General features: G+C 37.2%; 1 protein-coding gene and 1 long non-coding RNA gene across 5 annotated transcripts in view; one reads left to right on the top strand and one right to left on the bottom strand.

Annotated features, from left to right (window-relative positions):
* Positions 1-26,931, bottom strand: part of ADAM23 (ADAM metallopeptidase domain 23) — a 173,997-nt gene that overhangs the window by 129,720 nt on the left and 17,346 nt on the right. For all 4 annotated transcript variants that reach the window (XM_058300285.2, XM_058300284.1, XM_058300286.2 and 1 more), the window contains exon 3: positions 6,502-6,578. In XM_058300285.2, coding sequence (XP_058156268.1) covers positions 6,502-6,578 — 77 coding nt within the window. The remainder of the gene's footprint in view (positions 1-6,501; positions 6,579-26,931) is intronic.
* Positions 11,575-18,583, top strand: LOC131279150 (uncharacterized). Its single transcript, XR_009186495.2, has 3 exons — positions 11,575-11,748; positions 15,737-15,821; positions 18,294-18,583. It is a non-coding gene; the product is annotated as an uncharacterized lncRNA (long non-coding RNA).

Here is a 26,931-nt window from a genome sequence, read left to right on the forward strand (position 1 = left end):
TGATTTTTGTATAGGATGTGAGACAGGGGTCCTCTTTCTTTTTTTTTTTCTTTGATATGGATATCCTCTTCTCCCAGTCCCATTTGTTAGAGACTATTCTATCCCAGTTGAGTAAATTTAGTAGCTAAGGTAGTTTGAGATTATTTTATGAGTCCTGAAAATAGAAAGACTGTTTGTAAACTAATCTCTTCCTCTGGATGTGATACCCTTTGATTGCATTAAATTCAGCTGAGGGGCTTTTGATTAGATTACCTGTTAAGACTGCTTTAGGGCTTTTGATTAGACTAAGTCAGTAAAGCTTGACTCATGTTGAGTCCCACCCCCTTGCTGAGTCTGATATAAATGGATTCACATGGACAGACAGACATAGGGAGTGAGAGCTCTGTCATTTCTGATCCTGCCATGTGACAGAAAGGAGAAGGCTCAAATAGCTGAGGCCCTGGAAAGAGATAAGTCATTTGCCTGACAGCTTACAGTTGAAATAGGGAAGGATGCAGAAGAGCTGAGACTGACATAAGGGGCCCAGGAAGAAATAAGCTCTTTGTCAGGACAGAGTTCTACAGGACCACTTATGCACAAAGCCTCAAGAGGCTGGGCCCATGAAACTCAAGAGGGAAGGGTAAGCCCAGAGGGAAAGGCTGAAATCTGGGCAGAGATTGGCAGCCATCTTGCTTCAACATATGGCAGCTGAGTAGGATAAGAAAGCACCTCTTATGGCGCCTTGCATTGGACTCTTCACGGCCTTGGAACTGTAAGCCTTTACCCTAAATAAACCCCCTTTTTAAAGCCAACACATCTCTGGTACTTGCATCAGCAGCCCTTTGCCAAACCAGTACAGCAGCCTTGTCAAATATCAGTGGCCGTAGATGTGCAGGTATATTGCTGAACTCTCAATTCGACTGCATTGGTCAGTACGTCTACCCTTAAGCCAGTACCATGCTGCTTTGATCACTGTAGCTTTGGAATATGGTTTAACGTCAGGTAGTATGAGTCCTCCAATTTTGTTGTTTTCAAGATGTGTTGGCTATTTGGTCCCCCATGCCCTTCCAAATACATTGGATAATTGGCTTTTCCATTTCTACAAAAAAAGGTTGGTGGAATTTTTATTGGGTTTGCATTGAATTTGTAAATCAATTTGAATAGAAATGACATCATAACAAAATTTAGTCTTCCAGTCCATAAATACGGAATGTCCATCCATTCATTTAGGTCTGCTTTGATTTCTTAAAGCAATGTTTTATCATTTTCCATATACAAATCCTTTACACACTTACTTAAATTTATGCCCAGATATTTGATTCTTTTAATTGCTATTGTAAGTGTAATTTTTTTTTCTTTATTTTCTCCTCAGCTTGATCTTGATTATTGCATGTTGACCTTATATCCTGCCATTTCACTGAACTTGTTTATAAGCTCTAGTACCTCTGTTGTAGATTTTATGGGTCTTTCTATATATAGGAACATGTCTACAAACAGCGCAAATTTTACTTCTTCTTTTCCAATTTGGATGCCTTTTATTTCTTTTTCTTGCCTAACCGCTTTAGCAAGAATTTCTAACAAAATGTTGAATAAGAATGGTGACAGTGGGCAAGCATTTTAGAATGCTTGGTAGAATTCACCTGTGAAGTCATCTGGTCATGGGTTTGTCTTTGTCAGGAGGCTTTTGATGACTGGTTCAATCTCTTTACTGTGACTGGTCTATTGAGGTCTTGTATTTCTTCTACAGTCAGTGTAGGTTTTTCATGTGTTTCTAGGCATTTATCCATTTCATCTTAGTTGGCTAATTTACTGGCACACAGTTGTGTGCCCACTCCCCCACCATTTCCCCCATGACCTGCAGGGCCGCCCTCACAGGCCTCCTGCATCACTCCCCCACTATTCCCCCACACCTAGAAAGACCACCTTTGCGGGCCTCCTGTGCTGCTCCCTTCACTACCTCCCCCAAAACCGGCAAGTCTGCATGTCTTCCTGCCACTTCTGGAGGATGAGAACCCCTGCTGCTCTCTACTCCACCATCTTCAGTAGCACTGGGGTTACTTTATTCTAATATCTTTATGCTCTCATTCCTTCACATACTGAGCCCACTTTCTTACCATATATCTTTTGTTCTTCCCCTCCTTGGATGGTTTTAAAATCATTGTAAATAGTATGGCAATGATCACCCTAAGGTAGAAATGATATCATTCTTCTCTCAGAAGTTTTTCTGGTTTCTCCAGCACTGATTTTTAAAACTGCTTGACTCTTTATCCTAACACAAAGCAGATATTTTGATTAATCCCAGCCTATTAAAAACTGTTTAAATCCAGAGGCCCATACCAGCCAACATATCCTATACTCTTACATGATTCCCTTGTCTCTGGACCATACCAGTATTGCATATTCAGGCTGGGACTCTGCATAAGGGAACTATCACATGAGTAGAGCTCTTGTGGCCTCACTCCCACTGCATTTACTTTTCCCTTTAAAGACCTCCATTTTCTCCTAGTTCCTATACCTCCTCTTGATATTATCTCCTTTCTTACCCAGACTGGATCAAACTACTTAACAATCCAAACTATTTCTTCACCCAAATTAGAATAGTTTTGCCCCCATTCATTCACCAGAAAAGCTGAACCCTATCTCCATCCCACAATCTTCTTTCCTCACACACTGCAGTGGTGGAGCACCTAAGGTTTTTAAAAAAACAAAGAAACAAAAAAAAAACCCACCATCAGGAAGAGTAACACCAAAAATGATGCATGATTTCTAATAAACATGGCAAATAGATTTTTCTTTTCTTTTTAAGGAGGCATCAGGGATTGAACTCGAGATCTTGTGCATGGGAAGCAGAAACTCAACCAAATGAGCTACACCTGCTCCCCACAAATAGATTCTTTAACATGAACTTCATGCACTGCCTCGCATATTTCTCTCCTCTCAGCAACCAGCCTTTTTCCTCAAACCCTAACCCAACCTGTCCCTCCATCCTAATCAATACTTTATATGGCAGGTAATACTCTCTCCAAGAAGGAAGAGATCTTCAGAGATGCACTTCTTCAACTGCCTACCTCCCACCTGCCTTGCATCAGTCTCTACCTGTACACTACCTTTCACCTTCATATTCATATGGGAATATGTCTCTTCCTCTATTTCAAAACCAAACTCTGTGGTTATGTTCTTGAACCCATTCCCCTCTGTCCCCACCCAAATCTGGCTCTGTAAATTATCTCTTCTCTCTTCTACATCTTCAACCTCTCAGTCTTACCAGCTCCACCTCTTAGCCTATCAACTTGTCCTTTTACCACTATAAAGTCTTCCCTTAACCCTGATGTCTTTGTCCAGCTACTACTTCCTAGAGCTACTACTTTAGCTCTCTTTCTTTCTCACCGAAATCTCCTCAATGACTTCTTGCCATCTTCATTTCACACCGTCATTCATTCTCAGCCCACTGTAACCTGATTTTTGCCCCCAAAGCTTTACTGAAACTTCTGCCTTTAGACCACCAGTGATTAACCAATTGGCAAATTTAAAGGGGAATCTTTGCTCCTTACCTCACTGGACCATTCTACTGCATATGATGCTATAGATCACATCTTTCTATTTTGAAACTCTATTTAGTCATTCTCTTGATTCCCCTACTTCTGTAATCACTCATTTATTCTTCATGGGTTCCTCTTTTCACTCCCACTCTCTTAACTCTCTTCCCTGTCTAGCCTATCCTTATTCTATTCACCCTCTCTGAGCAATCTCATTCACAGCCACAGTCAATAACATTTATATAGAAATGTCTCTCAGGTCTATTATCTCCAGCCCCAACCTCTCCCTGAGCCCCAAACTTTTATATCCAGCTACTTCCAATAATGGCATCATGGATGTCCCAAAGTCCACCAAATCTATGATGTTTATTTTGACTGCATATCATCTTGAACTCACCATTTAACTTGTTGGTTCCCTAGTGCTACCCATTTCAGCTGCATACCACCCTCCATCTAGTTGTCCAATCAAAGTACCTCTGTCAGTTGTAACTCTTCCTTCTGCCTTGTGATCCACATCTAATCAATCCTGATGATTTCTGTCAACTGAAAATTTCTTGAAAGCATCCCCCACTCTACACCTCCAGCACTTCCTTGGTATAGGACCTCTGTTTATTCCTCTTAATTGATTTTTCACAGCTTAGGGGATAAGAGCCAAAGAAACTGAGTAAGAAATACCAGTTGTTTCATAAGCTGCTCTCAGGCCTACTACTCAAGACTCATCTCTTCCTCAACCTTGTACTTTACTGTGAAGCTCAACAAAGAACCTTGTGTGCTCCCTGAACATACAACTCTATACTATGGCCCTGCTGCCTTAGCACATACTGTCTCCTCTGCCTGGAACAACCTTCTCCATTTCCTCTCCCTCCCTCCCATCTCCAACATCTTCTTTCCTAAGTAGCACTTGTCCTAAGACTCAGCTCAAGTATCACCTCTTCCAAGGTCCCTTTTCACACTCCTTCAGACTGAAGAGCTGCTTCTTCTTGGTGTTACTGTAGCATATTTACTTCTAAAACAACAGAGTTCACATTCTTCAAAAATGACATATTTATTTAGGAATCTTCCCCAACTAGACTCTAAAATAAGCTCCTCAAGGCAGGACTGCTCATAATAGGTCCTCAAGATAATTCTTGACATGTTAAATTATACTGATAAATAATTTTCTGATATGTTTCTAGACCTCCAAGAAGCCTGTACATGCCATGTGACCCTTTGTCAGACATCTGCTTTTTAACTGGAGGCTCTGCTGTGGTCATGTTTGAATACTGAAAAAATAAGCAGCTGTTATCACCATGCTGGTCTAGAATGAGTCTCTGCTATAGTAAGAGTTAAAGAAACAGAGGGGCAAAAAAAAAGAAAAAAAGAAAAAAAAAGAAACAGAGGGGCTATACAAACCCCTTGCTACTCAACATAGTCTAAGATTTGGCAAGACAAATCTCTTAGGCAGGCACACTGATGACACAGCATGGCAAAATGGAACTCACCCAGTGCTCAGCAAAACCAAAGAGGAAAACCTGTAATATCTTTAACACAAGAAATTCTGAGTTCTGCTAATTCATTCTGACTTAAAGCTGCAATAACACTTGAGTAAGGAGTACCCTAGCTGACTTTAAATTTTTTTCTGCAGAGCTCACAGAACTTGGCAGACAAGAACTGTAACAGCTGTTCTTTATATTCCTTGGCAATTTCTCAGATATGGACTGTGGTCATCTACATTATTGCATCTGGTAACATTAAAAGGTATTTTTCTTGCAATGATGCATTCCTGGTCAAAATACTGATGAGAGTTTAAAATACTGACTGGAGTTTCTGTAACTAAAGAAAACTATACAGGAAATCTCTTATACCCAAAGGAATGTCCACTGCTACTTTTATTTGAAGCAGAAGAGCCCTGGTTAAATCAATAGTTCTTTTTTTTTTATATATATTTATAATTTTTTAAAAAGATTTATTTATTTCTCTCCTCTTCCCCCCCACCCCACCCCCACCCCAGCTGTCTGTTCTCTGTGTCAATTAGCTGTGCCTTCTTCTATGTCAGCTTCTGTTGTTGTCAGCGGCACAGGAATGTGTTTCTTTTTTGTTGCGTCATCTTGTTGTGTCAGCTGTCTGTGTGGGCGGTGCCATTCTTGGACAGGCTGCACTTTCGTGCTGGGCGGCTCTCCTTATGGGGTGCACTCCTTGTGCGTGGGGCTCCCCTACTCGGGGGACACCCCTGCATGGCATGGCACTCCTTGTGCGCATCAGCACTACGCATGGGCCAGCTCCACACGGGTCAAGGAGGCCTGGAGTTTGAACCGCGGACCTCCCATGTGGTAGACGGACGCCCTAACCACTGGGCCAAGTCTGCTTCCCTAAATCAATAGTTCTTGTTCATACTTTGTACAAAGACATCTCTATACCTGGTTCCAACTTATTTGAAATATCAACATATACACAAACTCAAGAGAAAATCAGATAAATTTTTATCAGGACTGAAATGTCTAAGAAACTTTTTAGAGCAAACTATGAAGGAAAGACCCTTCTCAAAACAGGTATCTGCCAAGTTATCACTTTAATCTTCATACAGAAGTCAAATGAATTGCATAATGAAAGAAAAATTGGTAAAAGTTCTAGACTAAAGTCTAATTATACTTGAATCAGTAATTTATGACGCTTCTTATATATAGTAATGATTACAGCTAATATTTAATTAACTGGTATTACTGAAATATTTATTCCATTTAAAATCATAACATCTAAGTACTATACAGTAAACCTTTTTCATATCAGGTATTTAATATGTTAAATGTTAAGTGTCTTTTTTTGGGGGGTGGGGAACAGAATTAACTATTCAGACTATTTTGTATTTTTCTTTAAATGCTCTATGACATATAATCAGCTGGAAAATATTGGTTACTTCAACAACAGAAATTATTTTGACTGAACCAATATCATGGAAATGAAGTTTTATTGTACTTGTTCCTTAACAAGATTATGACCAAATACTTACTTGTTCAGTGTGAGGTCAAGAATGAATTTGGAGCCAAAGGCTTCAATCTGGAAGCTTGCCTGAGCCAGATGGACGGCCTATAGATTGAAAAAGAAAAAAAAAAGAATCTTACTTTCCTGTCTTTAGACATTATATTTATTTATAGAGTAATATTTAGTGAGTATAGTTTCCTTAGGTATCAATTCATTTCTCTATGTATCTTTTTGTATTGATCCATTACTTTATGTATCTTTATGTAGCAATCCATTTCTTTAAAAGGAGTCTAGGTGAGTTGTCATGGTTTCACTGGTATTAGTGCAGCAACAAACCAATAAAAGACAACAAGAGGAAGAGGGGAAGGAGGAGAAAAAGAAAAAGACAACCCATCCTTTAAAATGAATCCATTGTGATAAAATATCAAAAGCATAGTCTGCTGGACTTTTTCAAAGCAACATGATGAATTATGCGAAAGGACGACTAATTAAAGCCTTATTCAGCCTATTTTGTGCACAATGTCAACTAATTCTTTCTGTGCACCTAAGTAAAAAATTATGTCAGTGCTCTGTTCTTCATCAGAAATTGGAATTTTCTCAAAAGGATGTATCAGCAGAATGTGACAGTAAAATGTGATATCACAACCTTCCAATTTCAGGAAGTATGTAGAACCTGGCCCATTGGGAATGCTGAGATTTCATGTCCCTCTTTAAAAATATCACATTTACAAATACTATCATTATTGTGCCTTATCTCAAAATAGAAAGATAATCCCATCTAAACATGAATCATATTTACGAGGAGTTAAATATCAGTGTAGTTCATAGAAGTATCTTGAGTAATATAAATTTAAAAATCAACAAAATTTTGTCCAAGTATTATCTGAGATAAAACTCTCCTTCATCACTATCTATCCCCCCTCCAAAAAAAAGGGGGACAAAGATAAATGCAATAGCTATAGCCCCTGTCCCTTCACTCATCAATGTCCTTCCTCGAGGCCTCAATCCTAAGGTACAGATGGCAGGAAATAACCTGTGAAGTGCCTCGTGCTGAGCAATGGGATGCTAGCATAAACATACCACCCTCTCCATCCCATACTTTCTTCTACCGCCTTCCCCCAATACCACACATGTTCCTCTTTGCCCTCCTCTTTATTTTTGACTATCAAAACCCTACCCATCCTTCAAGGGGTGCTCAACTTCCATACTTCCCATGAAGATCTTCTAGGGCTTGGAGATAACTTGGTTCCCCTTCCAACTGCAGTGATATGAGCTCCATTCCCAACCCTCCCCTAGGTGGAGCTCCACAATTCATATCACGGGGGTCTTGAAAACATTTGGGCCCTTGTAGTTGAATAACCCTTCTGCAAAATATAGGAATGCTTATTTAATTCAACTAATATGTACACTGTCCATACTACTTTGCCAAGACAGAGACATACGATTCTCTACATAAAGTATGATTTCTACTCACAAGTAAGCTTAACTGCTGAGCAGACATTCTATAATCATCAATAAATAAAATAAGAAAGAAATTAACAAATATTAAATTCTAAATACAGGGCAATGAGAGAGAAGGCACTTGGATCCCTACAACCATGGGATGCCATGCCAAACCACAGACAACTGGGTATCCTGCCTCTAGCCAATGACATGAGAGAGAAACAGCTATCCTTTCAAGCTGCACCCATGTCTTCACCAGCAGGACAACTAACTGTCTATTACAAATAGCTTATAGTTGTTAACCTAAATTCATTCTGCAACTCAGAGCATTAATATTTGAGTGAAGATTTTTATACTGATGAATAATTTGTATGAGCAGAGATTTTTCAGCCCTGGATCCCAAAAGCTTTAAGAAAGATTTAATGACTTCCTGAGAATAAGACAGATCCTTAGACCCATTTTCTCAAATCATAGAGAAGAGGTTCATTAGTAGTATCCTGGCCTGAAAGGGCTGATAAATATAACTCCTTCAACATCTTTATAAACACTAAGAAGAACCTGACAGTGACCCAGTAAAAAGCTCATTTTATAATAAATAAGCAATGAGACATGTACAAATCCCAAGAACACTCTTTGTAAAACAAGATGGCTTTGTGGGGAGTTATACAAATACTGGTAGTTATACAGTTTAATCATTGAGTTTATACTGAATAAAAGTGACCATCTTCAGTTTAAAAGAATTTAATGAAAGATATCCAAATAATATTGGGTTCTTCCTTTGCTATTTTCATTCACTCATTCCACACACATGTATTAAGCCCCCGTATGTGTACAAGGATGGCTGGGACATAACCCCTACTCTCAGAAAAGTGGCAGTCCCCAGGGAAGCAGCTAAGGAACTGACAGTCTCGGTATGTCTAGTAGACCCAGGAATTAAGTCTGAGCCACTCCCAGGACAGAAGGGTATGAAAAGATTTCACTGACAATGTGCTATCTGAGCAAAGTTTTAAGGATGAATAGGAATCCACCTGATAAGGGAAGAAAGTTGTTCAAGGCATGGAGAAAAACATTAACAAAAATACAGGGTAAAAAATTAATATAGCTAATATGAAAATGGCTTTGCAGAGGAAATGTCAAACAATGATTCTGGAAAGGTGAGCTGGAGACCGTGGGGCTTTACGTGATGTGCCCAATGATGTGTATGAACTCACATTTGTACACGAAGCCAGAATGGCAAGCTTTCCTCTAAATATCCGTTCCTCCACTGTCATTCAGTATGCTTCCAGCCTCTCTTGCAGCTAGCTGGGCCCAGAGGACTATGCTCTGACAAACTGGATGTGAGTACAGCTTTGGTGCAACTTGTAGGTTTTACCCATAAAGAAACTGAACACCTGAGTCACATCCCTTTTCCCTCTTCCCATTGGCTGAAATGCTAATGTAGGGGTTGGGGCCATCAAGGACCATGGAGAAAAGATCAAAACCCTTAGAGATGACAGAATACAAGATAAAAGGAACCTAAACCCTTGGCATGATGAAGCTGCCTGTGGTCCTGGACTGTTTATCCCACACTGACAAATAACAGAGAAATCAGTTTCTAGTTTGTTTATGCTGCTAACATTTGAAATCTCTGTCTAGCTGCCATATTCTAACTTGTTTTTTTCCGATTTGGGTTATTTCCTTAGAATAAATTTCTAAAGTGCAGACCCGAGATCAAAAGCTATAACTGATTTAACAGTTCTGTATTATGAAAGGTGGTAATAAAATACAGTGATGAGAAAAGCAGGCTTGGATGTCCCAGACACAGGTACAAACTGAATCCTATTACGTGCTTGCAGTGTCACAAATCGTAAATTTCATCCTTTCATCTACAAAATCTGAGATAAAAATCCCCACCATTCAATGGTTGTAAGGACCCAAAAAGATAACTGAAGCACTCACTCAGTACATGAATGTCTAACACAAGCTATCATTATCACCAGCACCGTCATCATTATCATCATTATGATTCAAACATATTGATAGAACACTCTCCAGAATGACTGGAACAATTTACAGTGCCATCAATAACGTATCTGTTTCTCCGTGGGGGGGGGGCAGGGCGAGAATCTACTTTTATTACCTTTATCAGCAAGAATGGTTTACCATTGTAATTCAAATTTATTTTAATGCTAGGAAAGCAATGCATTTTTCTATAAAATGATTTAAGATTTCCTCACAGCATTCATCTTCTTTATACATGTATCAAGTGGAATCAGTACAGCCACCTAACAGATCTGTATCCATTTTAAGTATTTTTAAATATATCAGTGTATATTATTTTTCTTACATTCTGTTTCTCTTTTTGTTGTTATGCATTCTGCATTTGTATGTAGAGTACAGATTCTTCTTTATACCAAAATATCTATCTGACAGGTGATTCTTTTTCCTACCATTCTGTTATTTCTGCTATGTCTTTTACATGATTAAAAATAGTTTTTACCTTCAGGAATCTCTACGTTATTCCATTTCAATTTAACATGTATTTTATTTTTAACAAAATACTATACAGTTTTGATAACCATTTTAAATATGTTTTCAAATCAGGTAAAGTGAGTCCTCATCATTATCATTTTACAAATTACATTGTTGGGTATTATTTATTTTACTTAATTTCAGCCCACTTCTTCCAAGTGGCAGAAAAATTAGAAGACTGGCTCAGATAATAAAAAGTCTTATAGCATAAGCCTTATCATTTATGGTTGACTAAATATTAAATTTGACTGACTGGAATCACTAAAATCCACTGAAAATACAAAGAATATATGGAGTATTGCTCTTACTTTACAGAGAAGGAACTATAAGCTAAGTTTAAAAAGGTGTTTGGCAATTAAAAATCAGATCACAGGAATACTTCAGAACAGAGTTCCTGAATCACGCCACAAATAAGGTCATAAGCATTTTTTGCTCTTTCAGGTTATCTATTAAATAGCCTTGATGATTAACACTTCTTTTTATAAGGACAATCACTATAATAATTCTGTGGGGGAAATGTAGGGTTTTACAGGCAAAGAGCATCATTCAACGGTAAGAATGAGCACATCCATGGACTCAGAATTACTACCCTGAAGGACTGTAAACAGCTGTTGCCAACGCACTTTGGTATTATTCTTTTGACTCAGAATCTGGCACAGGAAAATTACAGGAGTTCTATAAACAAAAACAACTAAACTCAATTATATACACAAACCTCCTTCACTAAAGAACAATTTACACATTTGAATAATGAGCTTTGGGTTTTTTCGTTTTTTTCTTTTCAGGAGATGGCACCTAATGGCAACATATTCAATAAACTTTTGAGGACTTAAGTTCCTCACTGTGGGAAAATAGCTTGAATTAGAACATGGGAACCTGGCTTGAGGTTAGAATGTTTCCATAACACAGATAAGAAGTGTGAGCTTAGGAACACGGGCCTTGACTAGATGGAACACTGTCTTGTCAGCACAAAAACTGTTTGCTTGAGGAAGCTTTTGAACTTTACATGGCCTGTTCCCTAGTATTGTAGGTGTTGCAGCTTTAATAACAAGCAGCCTTGAAAGTAAACCTAGATAACTACTGCTTTGTAATTTCTAATAAATACAATGTGGAAACTGGGGTTGAGGCTCTCAGCTCCAGAAGCTGTTGAGTCCCCTGGTCCCATCTTCATTTTCTCTCTTGTGTCTTTCTTCCTGTCCTTCTATTTCTTAAGTTCTGCATCACCTTCCCTTCATGCAAACCTATTGCTGAGCTGGCCTCAGCAACTGGCACCTGAACAGGGACTTGAGGAGAAGAAGGATCGCTTCAAGCAAAACTAAAGGTATTGTCACGGTGCAGAGCCCTGAGTGGTTTAGAAGGCCTTCCAAGTCCTCAGGGAGTAAGGACACTCTCGGGTATTTTGCCAGGGTTACGATGAGAAAAGGAGACAGTTCAACAAAATATCACCCGTATGTCTGTCTCCTAAAACAATTCCTCAAGGCAAGAGGAGCCGAGGCCAGTGAGTCTCATATTTTAGAACTCTTAGAGATTATAGAAAAATATTGCTCATTGTTTCCAGTAATAGGAAATTTAGAATTAGGAGATTAGGAAAGAGCAGAAAAAAAAGAGTTAAAGATATTACATGTACAAGGTGTTTTGCTCCCTGTTACTACATGGCCCACTTGGACTATTATTACATCTGTTTTGATACTAAATCTAAAGTTGTTTTGCCTTCAGCTCCTTCATTAATTGACTTTAAAAACTCACTTTCCCCTCTGGCAATACCTCCTCCTCCTCCTTCTCCCATACCCGGAGACGCTCAGTCAAAGTTGACAGCTTTAAAACAGGGCACCTTGCAGGTTAGAATGGAGGGATATCATTTTGAGCCACTTGTGCAAGGAGAGGTTAACTCACAAATAAAACATCCCACAGAGGCAAAAGTGCTGAATAAGGCCCTTGTTAGTGAAATCATGCTTGTAAGAAAACTCTCCGCTAAAGTGTTAACTAAGATAAGGAAAATATTCTGGCAGCAACTGTGCAAACCCCCTGCTGCCTACTTGTTAATGTGGCTGCAGGCTAGCGGGGGCTGATAGAATTAAGCTGCTGAAAGAGGAGGAAAACATGATAACATCAGTGTTCTGTTTTCTTTCCATGCTCATTCTGAATGACCTATAGCTAAATTAATAAAATTAGTACAAAATTTTTATCAAGGTGTTAAAAGGAATTTTCAGTTTTGAATCAATAGCATACCCCTGAACTTCAAGTCTCAGTGTAATCTTAAGGAGTAGTAACCCAAAAAAATGTGTATTAACTGTCTGTCTAAACTGCTAAATAAGAGCTTAACTGCATTTATGCTGCTCAAGGTATCCTAACTGATTGCTGATTACTAATAAAAGCATTTCCAAGAACAAGCTTGCGTGTTACAGGCAACATGGATTCCAGAAGAAATCTTAAAAGCAGTAATATCTAAGATGTGAAATGTGATGGAGAGTTTAAAAACAGCTATTTTTTTTAAAGTAAGAATTATGAGTCAAATTGTAAACTTTATGTTTCTGTTGGTGTGTTGTAATTGTTTTGTGTTTGTCTGTTTGTTCAATGTCAGTGTATATTTTGATACTTCTGGATGGTAATATAAATTAATAAATAAAAATTTCTAAAAGAGCTCTATTCAAATGGCCAAAAATTAAATAAGCACTTAAATTAATACATAAGTTTAAATGTTAGTAAGATCTCTACAATGATAAAAATTTTGAGTCTTGATTAATGAAATTACTATAAGTGTCTTCATAAAAAATAGTTCTTAAAAAAAAATAAAAATAAAAAATAGTTCTTGCCTAAATTGAAATGAATAGTTTATTTTTCTTCACAGGATAAAATGAAAGATGTAAAACTTAAATGAATATTAAAGAAGGTAAAAAGTTCATGGGAGCGCTGACTGAAATTCAATAAGTTTGTTCAAAAAAAGTGTTTTTTGTCCTAAAATAAGAGGGCTAGTTTTCATAAAATCAAAATGAAAATATGCAGGACAAGACTTGAATGCATATGGCAAGTTGTAAAAGGTACTATGGTAACTTTAAGTAAGGGAATGTATTCTGTGAAGGTGAAATTTGTCTTAAAAGAGTATAATTATAATCTATATGATTATAAATAATTATAAGAAGTTTGTAGAAGCATTGTTTGAATTAAAGTATTTACATGGCTAATTCTAAGAAGTCATTATTAAACAAAAGCTGAATTGATAATAACAACAAAAAGTAATTTTCTAACAGGAAAACTTGTTGGCAGCCAGCCTCCCCTGCCAAGTTCTTTCTAAAGACTGTTTCTAGTATTGCATGCTACCAGGTATTTGAAATAAAGAAAAGTTATATTTGCATATAACCAAACTGAATCATTATTTTGACAAGTTTTCTTTAGTGTTGACAGTAATCATATGTTATAAGAGGTTTGCTTGGAGACAGTTTCCAAAATCATTTTGGTAACTTATGTATGTATGATGTATAGAATGTGTTTTTATTATTAAAGAAACAGAAAATAATTTTGTCCTAAAATAAAATGATTGGTTATTAAGAAAGAGTAAAATGTGGGACAAAACCTAAATGCATACTGAAAGTACAGAAGGTTTGTGGAAAAAGAATTTTTGTGGTTAAAGTTGAGTAAGATTTGATGGGTCTATCTGTAAAGTTTTAAAAGCTTTAGTATCAAATAGTATACTGATGCAAAGTTAAAATTTTGTTCTTTCTCTGTTAGTATGACAGTTTCTCAAGTCCTTAGTCTGTTTTAGTAAAAGTTTATAAAGAGTTTTTCTCCTGAATAATCAGTATACAAAAAAAGTCCCTTTTATCAGAAGAACTTCTTGTAGTTTAACCTTATCATTTCCTTGTGTTTTTTTTAAAAGAAACAAGTCTCATCACTTTTAAAGGAATGTAATATTCAAATCTGCTTTCTCAAAATCAGATCTGAAAAGTATCTTTTTATTTCAAACTATTGCAAAAGATTTGTTCTTTTACCTTGAAAAAATTAAAGTAATAAAATACTTAAGTTCCTTTAATATAAGTTGAATGGAAAGTGTTTAAAAGTGTTATAAAATTAAAAGGATTCTTTAACCCTCTGTTAATTAAAGTTGTATGAATAAAAGTTCATATGAATACTTAAAGAGTATATAAAATTCCTGGAAATTTAATAATGTTTCACCATAATATTAGATAAAAAGTATAATATTGTTAAACATGGTTGTAACTATTAAATATATATATATATATATAGTATGTATCACAGAAACAACTTCTTATCGTAAATTAAAATAACACCACTGCAGCATGCAGCAGTCCCAAATACTGCTAGTTTGTTGCAAAAAAATAATATCCAACTATGTCACTATCACTTTGTTTTAGCCTTTCTTTGGTATTTTCTTAGGCAAGTCAAGCCAGCCCGCATTCTCCTACCTGTAGAAAAGTCAGAAATGGACTTTTGCAGTGCTTCCCCAAGGCTGTGTGCATAGTCCAACCACCTGCCCTGGCCTGGTGGCAAGGAATCTGGTTGCATAGAAGAAATCTGTGGCTGAAACCCTATTGATGACATTACGTTAACTAGGAATCCTTTTTTCAGAATTAAAAGAAACATCAGAGACAATAGTATCTTAAGAGCCTAAAATAGGCAAACAGTTGGGACAGGCTGCAAGGTCTCAGCTGCTCTATCAAATTCTTACATGTTGTTTGGTTGGGTAAGACAAAACTATACCCTCTGCTGTAACTGATAAAGGACAATGTTTTTTCATGTTAATGGAGTTTGTAATATTGTTGAAATATTTAAAATCTTTCATCCCTCACTTAGCTCAAAAATTAAACTCATTGTATATATTAACTGGGAAAGGTCCTTCATGGGAGTAGGAGGACCTCCAGCAGGTTACTTTAAAAAATGAAAAAAGAGGGAGAAGGTGGATACTGACTTAGCCTGTGAATTGGATGTGGCCAGCACCAATATTGCCTTTGGGTGGGGTTTGTGGCAAAGGCAGCATTCTAAACAAGTACCCCTTGGGTTTCAGTCACAATTCTGGGAAGGGACCAAAAGTACAATACAAAAAAACAATTGTGTGCAGCATAGGAAGTCCTGCTGAAAGTGAAAGGCTTAACCCAAGAGTGTCTGGTCACTCTGAAGAATGTCATCCCTATCTAGGGGTAGAATGTAAATCCTGAAGACAGAAATGATGGACTGTTGTGAATCACCCTCTATGGGGGACAGATCTGTGGAAGAACATCTGGGACACCTGCCAGCAGTGACAGGTAACTAACTGTCTGTCATGTCCCTGCCAACTCCTCTATCATCCCTTTCAGGACTGTTGAGGCACATGCCTTCATGAAGATCCAGAGCCCTACCATTGAGAAGAAGCAGACTGACTCCACTGGAAAGGCAAACACTGTGAGTACCAAACCTTGTGGTACCTAACCCAGTACACCCAGTTGCCTGTTACTTGCCAACAGCTCATGAACTTCACCCATGAGCATCCATCGTGGTCACTTCAACGACTGTGACATTGGTCCCCTCCTGCTCTTGGGAGGGATGTGGTATGCTTTCACCGTTGCAGACACTGCATCGGGACTCTTATAACAAGACAACTACTATTTTCTGCCTAAAAAAATAAATCCTCACAACAATGGACTAAGTTTAAATTCAACACTTAGTTGTGGCCCCAGGTCCAGTAAGATATAAGACCAACGAAGGCATTGAAATTATGAGATAAACTTCCAGCTACCCCACAGCCCAAAATGGGAAAGTAACAATAATTTGTCACTGCCTATGCCTCACACTATACAAACTGGAGAAAATTGAGGTCATTTTTGATCGAGTACTAGCCTATATAGCCCAGCTGGTTGGGAATCTTAAGCTCATGAGAAATGAAAGTCTATTCATTAAATGTCTGCTAGTTGGAAGTCTTATTGTTTATTGTTGTATAATCTACTGCAGTTATAGATTATGTATAAAATGCAGTTTTGAGCTTGGTAGAAGAATTACAAACTGTAAATATGTGCTTACTCCTACAATGTGATTGGAATATATCCAGTTTTTGTGTGATCCCTATGTATACAATAGCAGTGGTATTCCTTAGGAATTAGTGAAACGTCATTTGCATGGCCATAGAAACAATTTAAGCTTAGATATTTCTCAATTACAAGCCCAAGTAACAAGCATTCAACATACTCATTTGCAATTGCTTCTTGCCTCACAAACTGTGACAGGAATTGTGGGTGGATTAAGATCCCTGAACCCTATGCTATGAATTAAGAGTTGGAGAGGGAGTTTTCTAGGAGGTATATTAATTATTTGTTCCTGTCTGTTTTGTCTGTATTTAGTCCTCAGATGCATGCTACAAACCCTCCGGGGATTAATGCAGCAAGAAACTGCCCAAGCAGTATTCATTACTTTGCAAAAACAAAAAGGGGGAAATGTGGGAACATAGATTGAACTTGAATGTGGGAACCTGGCTTGAAGTTAGAAGTTTCCATAACACAGATAAGAAGGGTGGGCTTAGGAATACCAGCCTTGACTAGACAGAACACTGTCTTGTCAGCACGGAAACTGTTTGCATGAGGAAGCTTCTGAACTTAGTATGGCCTGTTCCCTAGTATTGCAGGTGCTGCAGCTTTAATAACAAGCAGCCTTGAAAGTAAACCTAGATAACTACTGCTTTGTAATTTCTAATAAACATGATGTGGAAACTAGAGTCGAGGCTCTCAGTTCCAGAAGCTGTTGAGTCCACTGGTCCCATCTTTATTTTCTCTCTTGTGTCTTTTTTCCTGTCCTTTTATTTCTTAAGTTCCGCGTCACCTTCCGTTCGTGCAAACCTATTGCTGAGCTGGTCTCAGCACCTCACCTAAGAGCTTTTTTGCACCCCATCATCAAATGATGTTATGCTATTAAGCAACATAAATGCTCAAGTCTGCAAATGGTATATTACATAAGCTAAAGTAACACCATTATGTTTTCTTAGGACACATATTCTAGAATAATTGATATTAATATGGACATGAAAACGAGAAAGAGATAACTATCTACTTATAGAAATAAAAAGCAGGCTTTTGCAGGATATATCTGCTTCATGCAACAATGCTTCACACCTAATGAGTATTCAATCAATATCTCTTACTACTTGGAAAGTATTGTGAATTCCATAGAGTGTTTGCACACAACTGGAACTGAAAACAGTAAACTGTAAGTCAGCACCTGCACAGAATTCAGAAATTAAAAGAAGACTGAATTTCACAATTCAGTAGAAAGTAAACCTGGAAAACTGGAGCTATCTATACTATTAACCACAAAATCTTCTATCACATATTTTACTTTAGTATATGCTATACCATATTTTATCATATAGAGTTTGGGAAACAAGAAAATTTGGAAGAGGTTTCGCTGCTCTTAAGACATATTCAGTTTATTTAGGAAGAAACTCATTTAAATATCAAAGTGAACACATCCAAAGTAGCATATCAATAAGACAGTGAAATGCTCAACAAGTGGGATTCAGAAGCCCTGATGGGTACCAAGCAGACACACAGGCCAAATGCTTAAAGCTCTGCTTCCCGAAGAGTAAGGCTGTGGAGCTAGACTTCTAGGAAAGAGGGGCCTAGAAAGTACAAAATGCTGCAATTAGAGTTAGAAGCAGGTTTCTCTCTACAGGAAAGAGTCATGGAAAAAGCAAAAACAGCTGAAGAGTTATTTCTTGTTTTTATTTCATTGCTATAATATTGTTTATGTCTATTAAAACATCAAATACACAGAGAGAAACTATAACCGTTTCAGGCAGTATTTTCTCACCTTTATATTTTTGCTCATGTTTTTTCCCCTACCCTAATGATTTTTCATGAGTTTCTATTCTACTTTCTTCAAATATAGTGGGATTCAGGACATGTTATGGTGTTCTAAGGAAGACAGATTTGGAAATATACCAACAAACAAGAAGAGAGGGGGAAAACCAGATAATCAGATATTAAATGACCTCTGAATTCCAGAAAGAGTCTGCTTCCTTGAAATGGGTGGACAGCTGAGGAAAGAGGACACTTCACTGGGGAAGACCTGGGTCAACCAGCAGCAGCATGATGTTTTCCTCTTCATATAAAAACATGAGACAGAACCTGGTAACCCAAAAAGTAAATTCTAATAAGAAATAAATGGTTATGTTTAAACTGAAATAAGTTGATGAAAATGTGTTACTTTATTTTGATAGTAAACAGGGGCTTTTCTGTAAATGACTAGTCTGGGTCTAGCCCATACCTGGAGAAATATAAAAGTCCAATTTGTGGTCCTTTTTTTGGTATAATGGGGGGAAAATGTGAATAAATCCACAATCCTTAACAAAATCTAGAGTTTTCTTTACCTTAACCTCTAAATTTAATTTTTTTATTTTTCTGAATTAATCGTAGGAATTTTAAAGTCCACAAGAAAATCTCAATAGAGCATTTTTAATTACAATCTGGCTCTAATCCCTTATTCTAAGTTAGGACATTGGTGATCTCACAGAGTGGTATATAACAAAAATAATAATGCCTTACTTGTTTTATGTTTTAGTCATCTTAAAGAACTGTCTATCTAGAACAATACGGTATCCCATGTGGTTGGTAGGGCAGACATTTTTATTATCTTTTTATAGAAGAAAAACCTTTTTTAAAAGCCCTGAGGTTAAGTGATATTTTTGGCCAAGGTCACATATCAAAAGAAGAAATGTGAGTTTGCTTCAGCTCAGTGAGAAAAAGTGCCAGCCTTTATGCCATAAGTTCTTAAACCTCTAAGCCTCAATATTTCCTTGGCATTAAAATATAAAAAATCTTAGTTTACCAACAAGATGTGTAAGAATTAAGTAATGTAATAATGTAACAGTAAGTTCCTAGCACAAGTTTGGCCACATAATAAGAGTTCAACAATTTAAGGCAGTGACAAAGTGGAAGGAGAAAGAAAAAAAGAAGAAATATATATATCTACTCTTTGGAAAAGGTATCAGTCAGCCCCACCTTAAAAGTTATCTCTCAGTAGCGTGAGCTGCCTTCGAGCAAATGCCAATGTGCATTCATACTCTGAAAACCTGCACATTTTATATTTTCAATGCTAATTGCCATTATGTATTATACTTTGACCTTGTTCAAGTTGTCGTGTCTTTAAAATAATATGAATCATTACCCTGAGAAGGAGAACAGCTGCAAATGTAACATGAAGGCAGTTCTGCAAATTAAGGTAATTTGCTGAACATTCTTGTCAAGATGCATTTAAATAGATGGCTTGTGGGAGAGAAATTATCGTGTTTCCTTCTAGCATGTTCTACCTCGCAGTATTATTGGTTAACCCATTAACAAATGCATACTGAATACCTATCCTGGTTGAGATACACTGGCAGATATAACAATTCGGAGACAGTATTTACATCAGAAAGTTTATATTTATAACTGGGTTAGGGAAATTAGAAAACACAAAGAGTGAAAAAGACAGCACTTTAAATAATAATATTAAAAGTTAATTTTTGAAATGCTATGTGCTATTTAAACACGATTAATTCCTAAGTTTTGAGTATGGGGAACAAGTGATTGGAATTTGAAGAATGAGGACACTGGGGGCTGGAGAAAGATGAGGAAAGCTCATAGAAGCCATTCCTAGCATTTTAGATAGAACTCAGATAGCTCTAGTATTGATTTAATAGGATGAAATTTCAATGTGTTACTAAGTGTTTGCTAACAAATGACTGCTTCAGAAACAAGCCTTTAAAATAAAGCACAGCATGCCTTCCATTCTGGAATGTTTAAAAAAAGGACAGTTAGGGTTGTGATGAAAATTAAAACATGGAAGTTAATTCTAAAATAAAGTAGTTCATGAACTCAAGAAGTAATATGAACACACACACCTTTCAAAAACTGCCCATGTGTTTTATTAATCAATTTATCTTTTAGCCTTAAACTAGGAAGTTGAAATCCTAGATTTTGAAGGGTATTACAGCATCAAGAACAAACCATCAGCAACACATGCCCTTCTCTCAAGACACTAACAGATCACCATCTCCCAATAAAGAAAGCAGGACTTTTTTCTCTTGCCCGTCTGGCCAAGAAAAATGGAAATTTCAAGCCAAAAGAAATCTAGCCAGTATTCAATTTTTCAGTTTTTGATGATAGAGAAAAAAAGCAAGCATGGATATATGAATTTTAACATATGACCAAACCTTTTACAAGAACTCTTTTCTAAGCAAATCAATTTTAAAGAGATTACAGTTTCATCTTCCTCTCTTTTGTTACCCACCCCTCCTCCCGTTTTGAGATACTCTTAAAAATTGATACAGACTAAAGATGGACACTGAAGAGAAAGGAGCAGTGAATAAATCATGATTTAGCTGTACTGAAAATTTATTTTAAAATTCTTCATGTTCAGCCAAAGAAGAAAATCTTCATCTAATCCTATGGAAGTATAAGGGGAATATTTCTTTATAGCTCTAAGGGGTCATACTAAGACTTTACTTAGTGACCATTTAGCCACCAGGAGGGTTTTGTAACAACACATTTTCACTGACAAAGCATTTTTGGACATTTACATAAAATGACTTCCATACATTTATGATTAACATTTGCAGGATATTGATAACACCAACTCAAGAGACACAGTAAATCACAAGTCTTCAGTGGTCTTGCCATTTGAAAATGGGCAAAGTATTACAAGTATCACTACAGCTATATTATTTAGAATTCATATATCATCTAAAAGATGAGTAAAACTACTACAACTATGACAACTGTTACCATGGAAGCAGTTTCTTTCTGCTGCCTTCCTGAATAGTAACATTTAATTTGATGCATTAATCTAGTAACTAAGGTGTGATTCACTTTCTTTTTCATCAAGTCCTACATCACCAAACTGCACAGCTCCAAGGAGTGCTTCTCTCTCTGCTAATCCTTTTGTCATAAAGCAAAAACATAATTTTGCTTTCTAGCAGAATTATTGAATACCCAGTAAAGAAACTGAATAAAAGTATAGAAATAGGGTATAAGTTTGGAAAGGCAAAGACACCAAGCTCCATGCTTAATGTCTTTGGCCCATTACATGATGTAGTTTTTTTTTTAATTTGCTTATAAAATGTTCACACTATCCTGAAAAAAAAAGCCTCCCTAAGGTAACACCCTATGAGAATTCGTACTTCCTTGGTCTGCCCACTCAGGTCCTAGGAATGTTGGCTATAACAGCCCAGAGATCAATTCAAATGCTTATCTAGAGCATTTTAACGTGGGTCTTCATAAAAGGATTAGTTGAGAATGAATGAGTCTGAAATATGAAATGAGAATTTTGATGCCATACTTACTCAGTTCACTTGAACACTGTTATAGCTAACAACCCAAATGATATGGAGTAGACTCAAATATTAATTCCAACTTCTCCTTCACTAAGAAACAACTAAAAACATATAACCAAAGGAAGCTAAGCAGACCTGTCCAGGCCAGATCTCTCTTCTTTTGACATATCCTGATACTACTTACTGATCCTCACTAGGGGGTATCACACTGTTCTTGCCCAGAGCCAATTTTTGCTGAGGTCTGTATGCCTGGGCTACTAATGCTATATGCAGAAATTTTTTCAAGCTCTGCTTAGGAAATTGTTCAAAGTTCATTCTAAATGACAATGGTATTCCTAAATCCTAACAGGTCTTTGCTTTCCTTGAATGTTCAAGGAAATGCACTCTGCAAAATATGCCCCACAAATTGAGTCTTACTGGGGTACAGCTTCCGTTTGTCTGCACAGACCCACAAATATGGACTATAGAGTTCTAAAATTCCCAGGGTCTCATCTGTGCTTTACTTTGCCCATGGATAGTTATATTCTGCCCCTTTGGATGGAAAGGGTAACTTTCAAAGGATTGGCCAAGCCAGAAATGGATTCCCCCATTTTACAGAAATTCGGACGCTATTAGAATAACTAGGTAACACTATGAGGCTGTTCCTGGACATAAAGATTCACAATTGTCCTGTTTCACAATTTTATTCAAAACAAATATCATGTGTACTATACATACTTTGCCCAAAACTAGATATGGAAAAGCTAATATTGAAGTGATATTTTCTCTACCATCCAATTTCCATACATTTCTACAAAATGCCAGCCATTGAGCCTGTATTCACATAAGTTTTAAAACTGAAATTTAGAATATTGATCATTAAGGCTTTTCTAATATGCAAATGATATATATCAACATATCCATGGACTGTTTTAGGTATATTAAAACTCCATTTTTACTTCCAATTGAGAACCCAGAAGTTACATGGAGCCTTGAATACATACAGAAATAAAAAGAGTACTTTGGATCATATCTATCTCTCAGATCCTATCCTACCTCATTGGTTTCTAAATCATCCATGAAATCATTTATACACTCAATGAATAATTATTGCTCACCTACTATTTCCAAGCAAAGTCCTAGTCTTCTGGAGTTCACACTTCAGTGTTTATGTGGCAGGGGGTGGTAAATACAATAAACAGATAAATTTACCCTAAGATATATGGTGGTAAGTATTATAGATGAACATAATAAAGTAGAAAAAAGGCATATGGAGTCAGGGAGACTGCAGTACAGACAGGTGACAATTTTATCAATAGAGTGGTCAGAGAAGGCTGCTTTGAAAAGATGACAGGAACAAGCCTTGCAGATACCTGGTGGAAGAGAATTCTGGGCAGAGCAACAGATAATTGTAAAAGCCCTGACACATGAGCATACTGGAATTTCCTATGTTCAGGGAACAGCAATAGGGCCAGTCTGGTTCAAGTGGAGCATCCTTGGCAATGAACTTAGAAAAGTAATGAGAGGCCAATAGCGTAGCACCTGAAAGTCACTGTAAGAATACTGCCCTTTATTCTAAATGAAATAGGAAGTCACTGAGGATTCTGAGCTGAGGGTGACATGATCTGGTTTCCATTTTCAAAGGTTCACACAAGCTATTGTGTAAATGGGGGGATGAGGGGAAGTTGTGGGGAGAAAGCAGAGGGCCCAATTAAGAGGTTGCTGCAATAATCCAAGTAGGAGGTGATAATGGGTTGGACTTGAGTAGTAACAGAGAAATTGATAAAAAGTGGTCAGATTCTGGGTAGACAGGGAAAGCTAAGTCAACAGGAGTTACTTAGAGATTAAATATGGGTTATGAAATAAACTTCGATTTTATTTTACCAAAGTCACCAGAAAGAACAAGCAATTTACTGAGATAGAAAAGACTGCAGAAGGAAGTGATGGTGGGGATTCAGATTCTGTTTGGTACATATTAAATTTGATATGCAAAGTATATGTCCAAGAAGAGATGTGGAAAAGGCAGTTCGATATAAAGCACATAAATATCCAAGTGAATAAATGAGCTAAGCAGTAAACAAAGTGAATGGCTAGTTGTATGAGTAAATGAGTAAATAAATGAATATTAGGGATACCAAAAAAAAAAAAAAACTCCAGTGAAAGAAATAATGCGGAAAGTACAGTTCAGCAGCTATCATACTAAAACAGCTAAGGCTTAAATGAGAATGCTGAGATTACTGGGAGGGGAGGGGGGAAACTGTAGGGGGAGAAAACTGTAGAAGTCAATATAAACCAACCTACTCACTGGGTTTCAAAATAAATATTTTCAATTAAAACAGTCACTTTGGAACCCAAGAGGTATATTATGTACTACAAATTCCAAGAGGATTCGAGTCCAAGAGCACAATTTCACATATCCTGTATATATGTGTTACAATTACAAAAATGATTAGCAAATGAGGATTGCAGTTCTTTAACAAACCACATGGGTCATATGCATAAAACTATATAATGCTTATCTTTGATTTCTTGGAAGTCCATCATATGCTGGAAGCCATGCTATCTTAACTGCTTGCATATTTCAAAATGTAACTGCTTTTAAGTATGTAATGATATATATCACACTTTAGGAATTTTTTTAATGTGTTTAAATATGTTCAACTGATTTTAATTTACTAACCATATCTCCCATCTTAGTGGACTAGCCTGATCCACTAAATTAATGTCCATGGAAATTAAAAGATATCCTACATTTACAAATAACAGGTTTCTCAAACTTGCTTACCATTTTAATAAATTTATATCTTGAAATCTAGCAATGAAATAACTCGAAAGCATTGCATGAATCTCTTCATTTTGACATCTCTTCATCTAACTAAGGAAATGACAGGAAGGAGCATTCTCTTGAACTTTGAAAAAAAGTTTCTATTTCAATAGTGACAAAGAAAAAGAGAAATAAAGCAATTTTTACAATTTTATCTCAATTACAGTTATTTCAGATGCTCTTTTTACCTGAAATAAGCAAATAACTATATAAAATCTGTAATTAATTAGTCATGGGAGGGCTTGCTATAGTAAATGTAGTTGATAAATAGTCCAAAATAAAAACTATTTATAGTACATGAAATCTGTTTCTAAAAATAAAATAACCTTAACAGTTTGTCTTAGTCCAAAAAGAAAAAAGCCATTAAATATAGACTTCAAACTCTTCTTTCATTCTAGTTTTTCTAAATTCTAGCCAGATTCCCCAAATATAAAAATTGTTGAATAAGTTTGCTGGCACAGTGGGCAACCAGATGTAATGTAGAAAACAGCATATATGTTAAATCACAGAAATATAATAGTTCTCTTTTTTTTTTTTAAAGATTTTTATTTATTTCTCTCCCCTTCCCCCCACCCTCCCCCCCAGTTGTCTGCTTTCTCTGTCCATTCGCTGCATGTTCTTCTGTGACCGCTTCTATCCTTATCAGTGGCACCGGGAATCTGTGTTTCTTTTTGTTGAGTCTTTGTGCTGCATCACCTCTCCGTGTGTGCGGTGCCACTCCTGGGCAGGCTGCACTTTCTTTCTCGCTGGGTGGCTCTCCTTACAGGGTACACTCCTTGCGCGTGGGGCTCCCCTACCCGGGGGACACCCCTGCGTGGCGCGGCACTCCTTGCACATCAGCACTGCGCATGGGCCAGCTCCACACAGGTCAGGGAGGCCCGGGATTTGAACCCTGGACTCCCTATGTGGTAGACGGACGCCCTATCCACTGGGCCAAGTCTGCTTCTCTGTTCCCATTTTCTTAATCACAGGTTTACAAGCTCTACATCCAGGTTTCTCAACCTCAGCTCTATTGACATTCGGGGCTGAGTCACTCTTCATTTTTGGGGGCTGTCCTGTGCATCGCAGGATGTTCAGCAGCATCCCTGGCCTCTACCTCCCACTTGCCAGTAGCACCCCACTCCCAGCTGTGACAACCAAAAACATCTCTCTCCATTGTCAAATGTCCCCTTTGGAGGGGGCTGGGTAAAACTGCCCCTGGTTGACCACCCCTGCTCTATAGTACAGCAGATGTATATATTCATATCGATTCCTCTAGATATGTTGTCTTTACACAAAACTCAACCCTATTTTCAAAGCTTATTTTCAGCTGCCATCAAAACCCGTGGCACAGAACAGCAAGAAGCAAATGATGCAAATGAAAAGGGGAATTTGGTTCTTTCAAAAGTTAAACGTAAGCCACCTGATAAGAAGATTTTTTAACATTTATATCCACAGAAATCCCCTCAATTTAAACCACAGGTTTAAATCTGTCAAATGAGCTCACATGTATTCTTCAAAATTAATGAAGGAAGAAATACTGCAACTATCTACATAGTCCAGAAATCTGATCTTTTAAAAGAATAATGTTGCTTTCTTCCGTCTCAAAGTGGCAGTTTCTTATAATCTTTTGAAATGTCATTGGTGACTCAAAAGAAAAGAACTGTAATTTAAACAGCAAGGATGAGAGGGAATACATCTGAATGTGGTCTCTGTTTGGAAGTTACTACGCTTTCTTTCCATAATTAATATAGTATGCTCTTTCCATGCGTGTAAAACCCCAAGTCTCTAAATATCATTTGTATGTTGATGGCTCCCACATTTCATCTCATCCTGATCAGTCCTGAGACCAAAGCCAGCTATCTTGATGATATATCCACTCAGATGACTAACAGTCCTAAATTGAATAGGTTCAGTTTCTCTTAGACTTCTTCTAAACTTTCCTCTCCAGCCTTTCCTGTGTAGGAGAAAAGAGTACCAGCATTTGCCAGGGAAAAGTCCTACACTCATTCTTGACTCCAGTATTAGATTCCTATCACTGCTGTTAACAAATTACCAAAAACGCAGTGGCTTAAGACAATACAAATTATTACTTACAGTTCTAGAGGCCAAAAGTCCAAAATTCAATCTAAATTCAAGGTGTCAACAGAACTAATTCCTTCTGGAGGTTCCGGGGGTGGATTTCCTTGCCTTTTCCAAACTCTAGAGGCTGTCCTCATTCCTTGGCTCATGGCCCTATCACTGTCCCCTGCTTCCATCGTCACATCACTTCTTTGATTCTGACCCTCCTGCCTCCCTCTTATAAGGAAACTTGTAATTATACTGGGTCCACTTGGACAATGCAGAATACTCTCCCCATGTCAAGATTCTTAGCTTTAAAAGTCCCTTTTGCCATGTAAGGTAACACATTCATAGGTTCTGGCATTTAGGGT

Source organism: Dasypus novemcinctus, chromosome 7 (assembly GCF_030445035.2).
Source record: "Dasypus novemcinctus isolate mDasNov1 chromosome 7, mDasNov1.1.hap2, whole genome shotgun sequence".
NCBI classification, from domain to species: domain Eukaryota; kingdom Metazoa; phylum Chordata; class Mammalia; order Cingulata; family Dasypodidae; genus Dasypus; species Dasypus novemcinctus.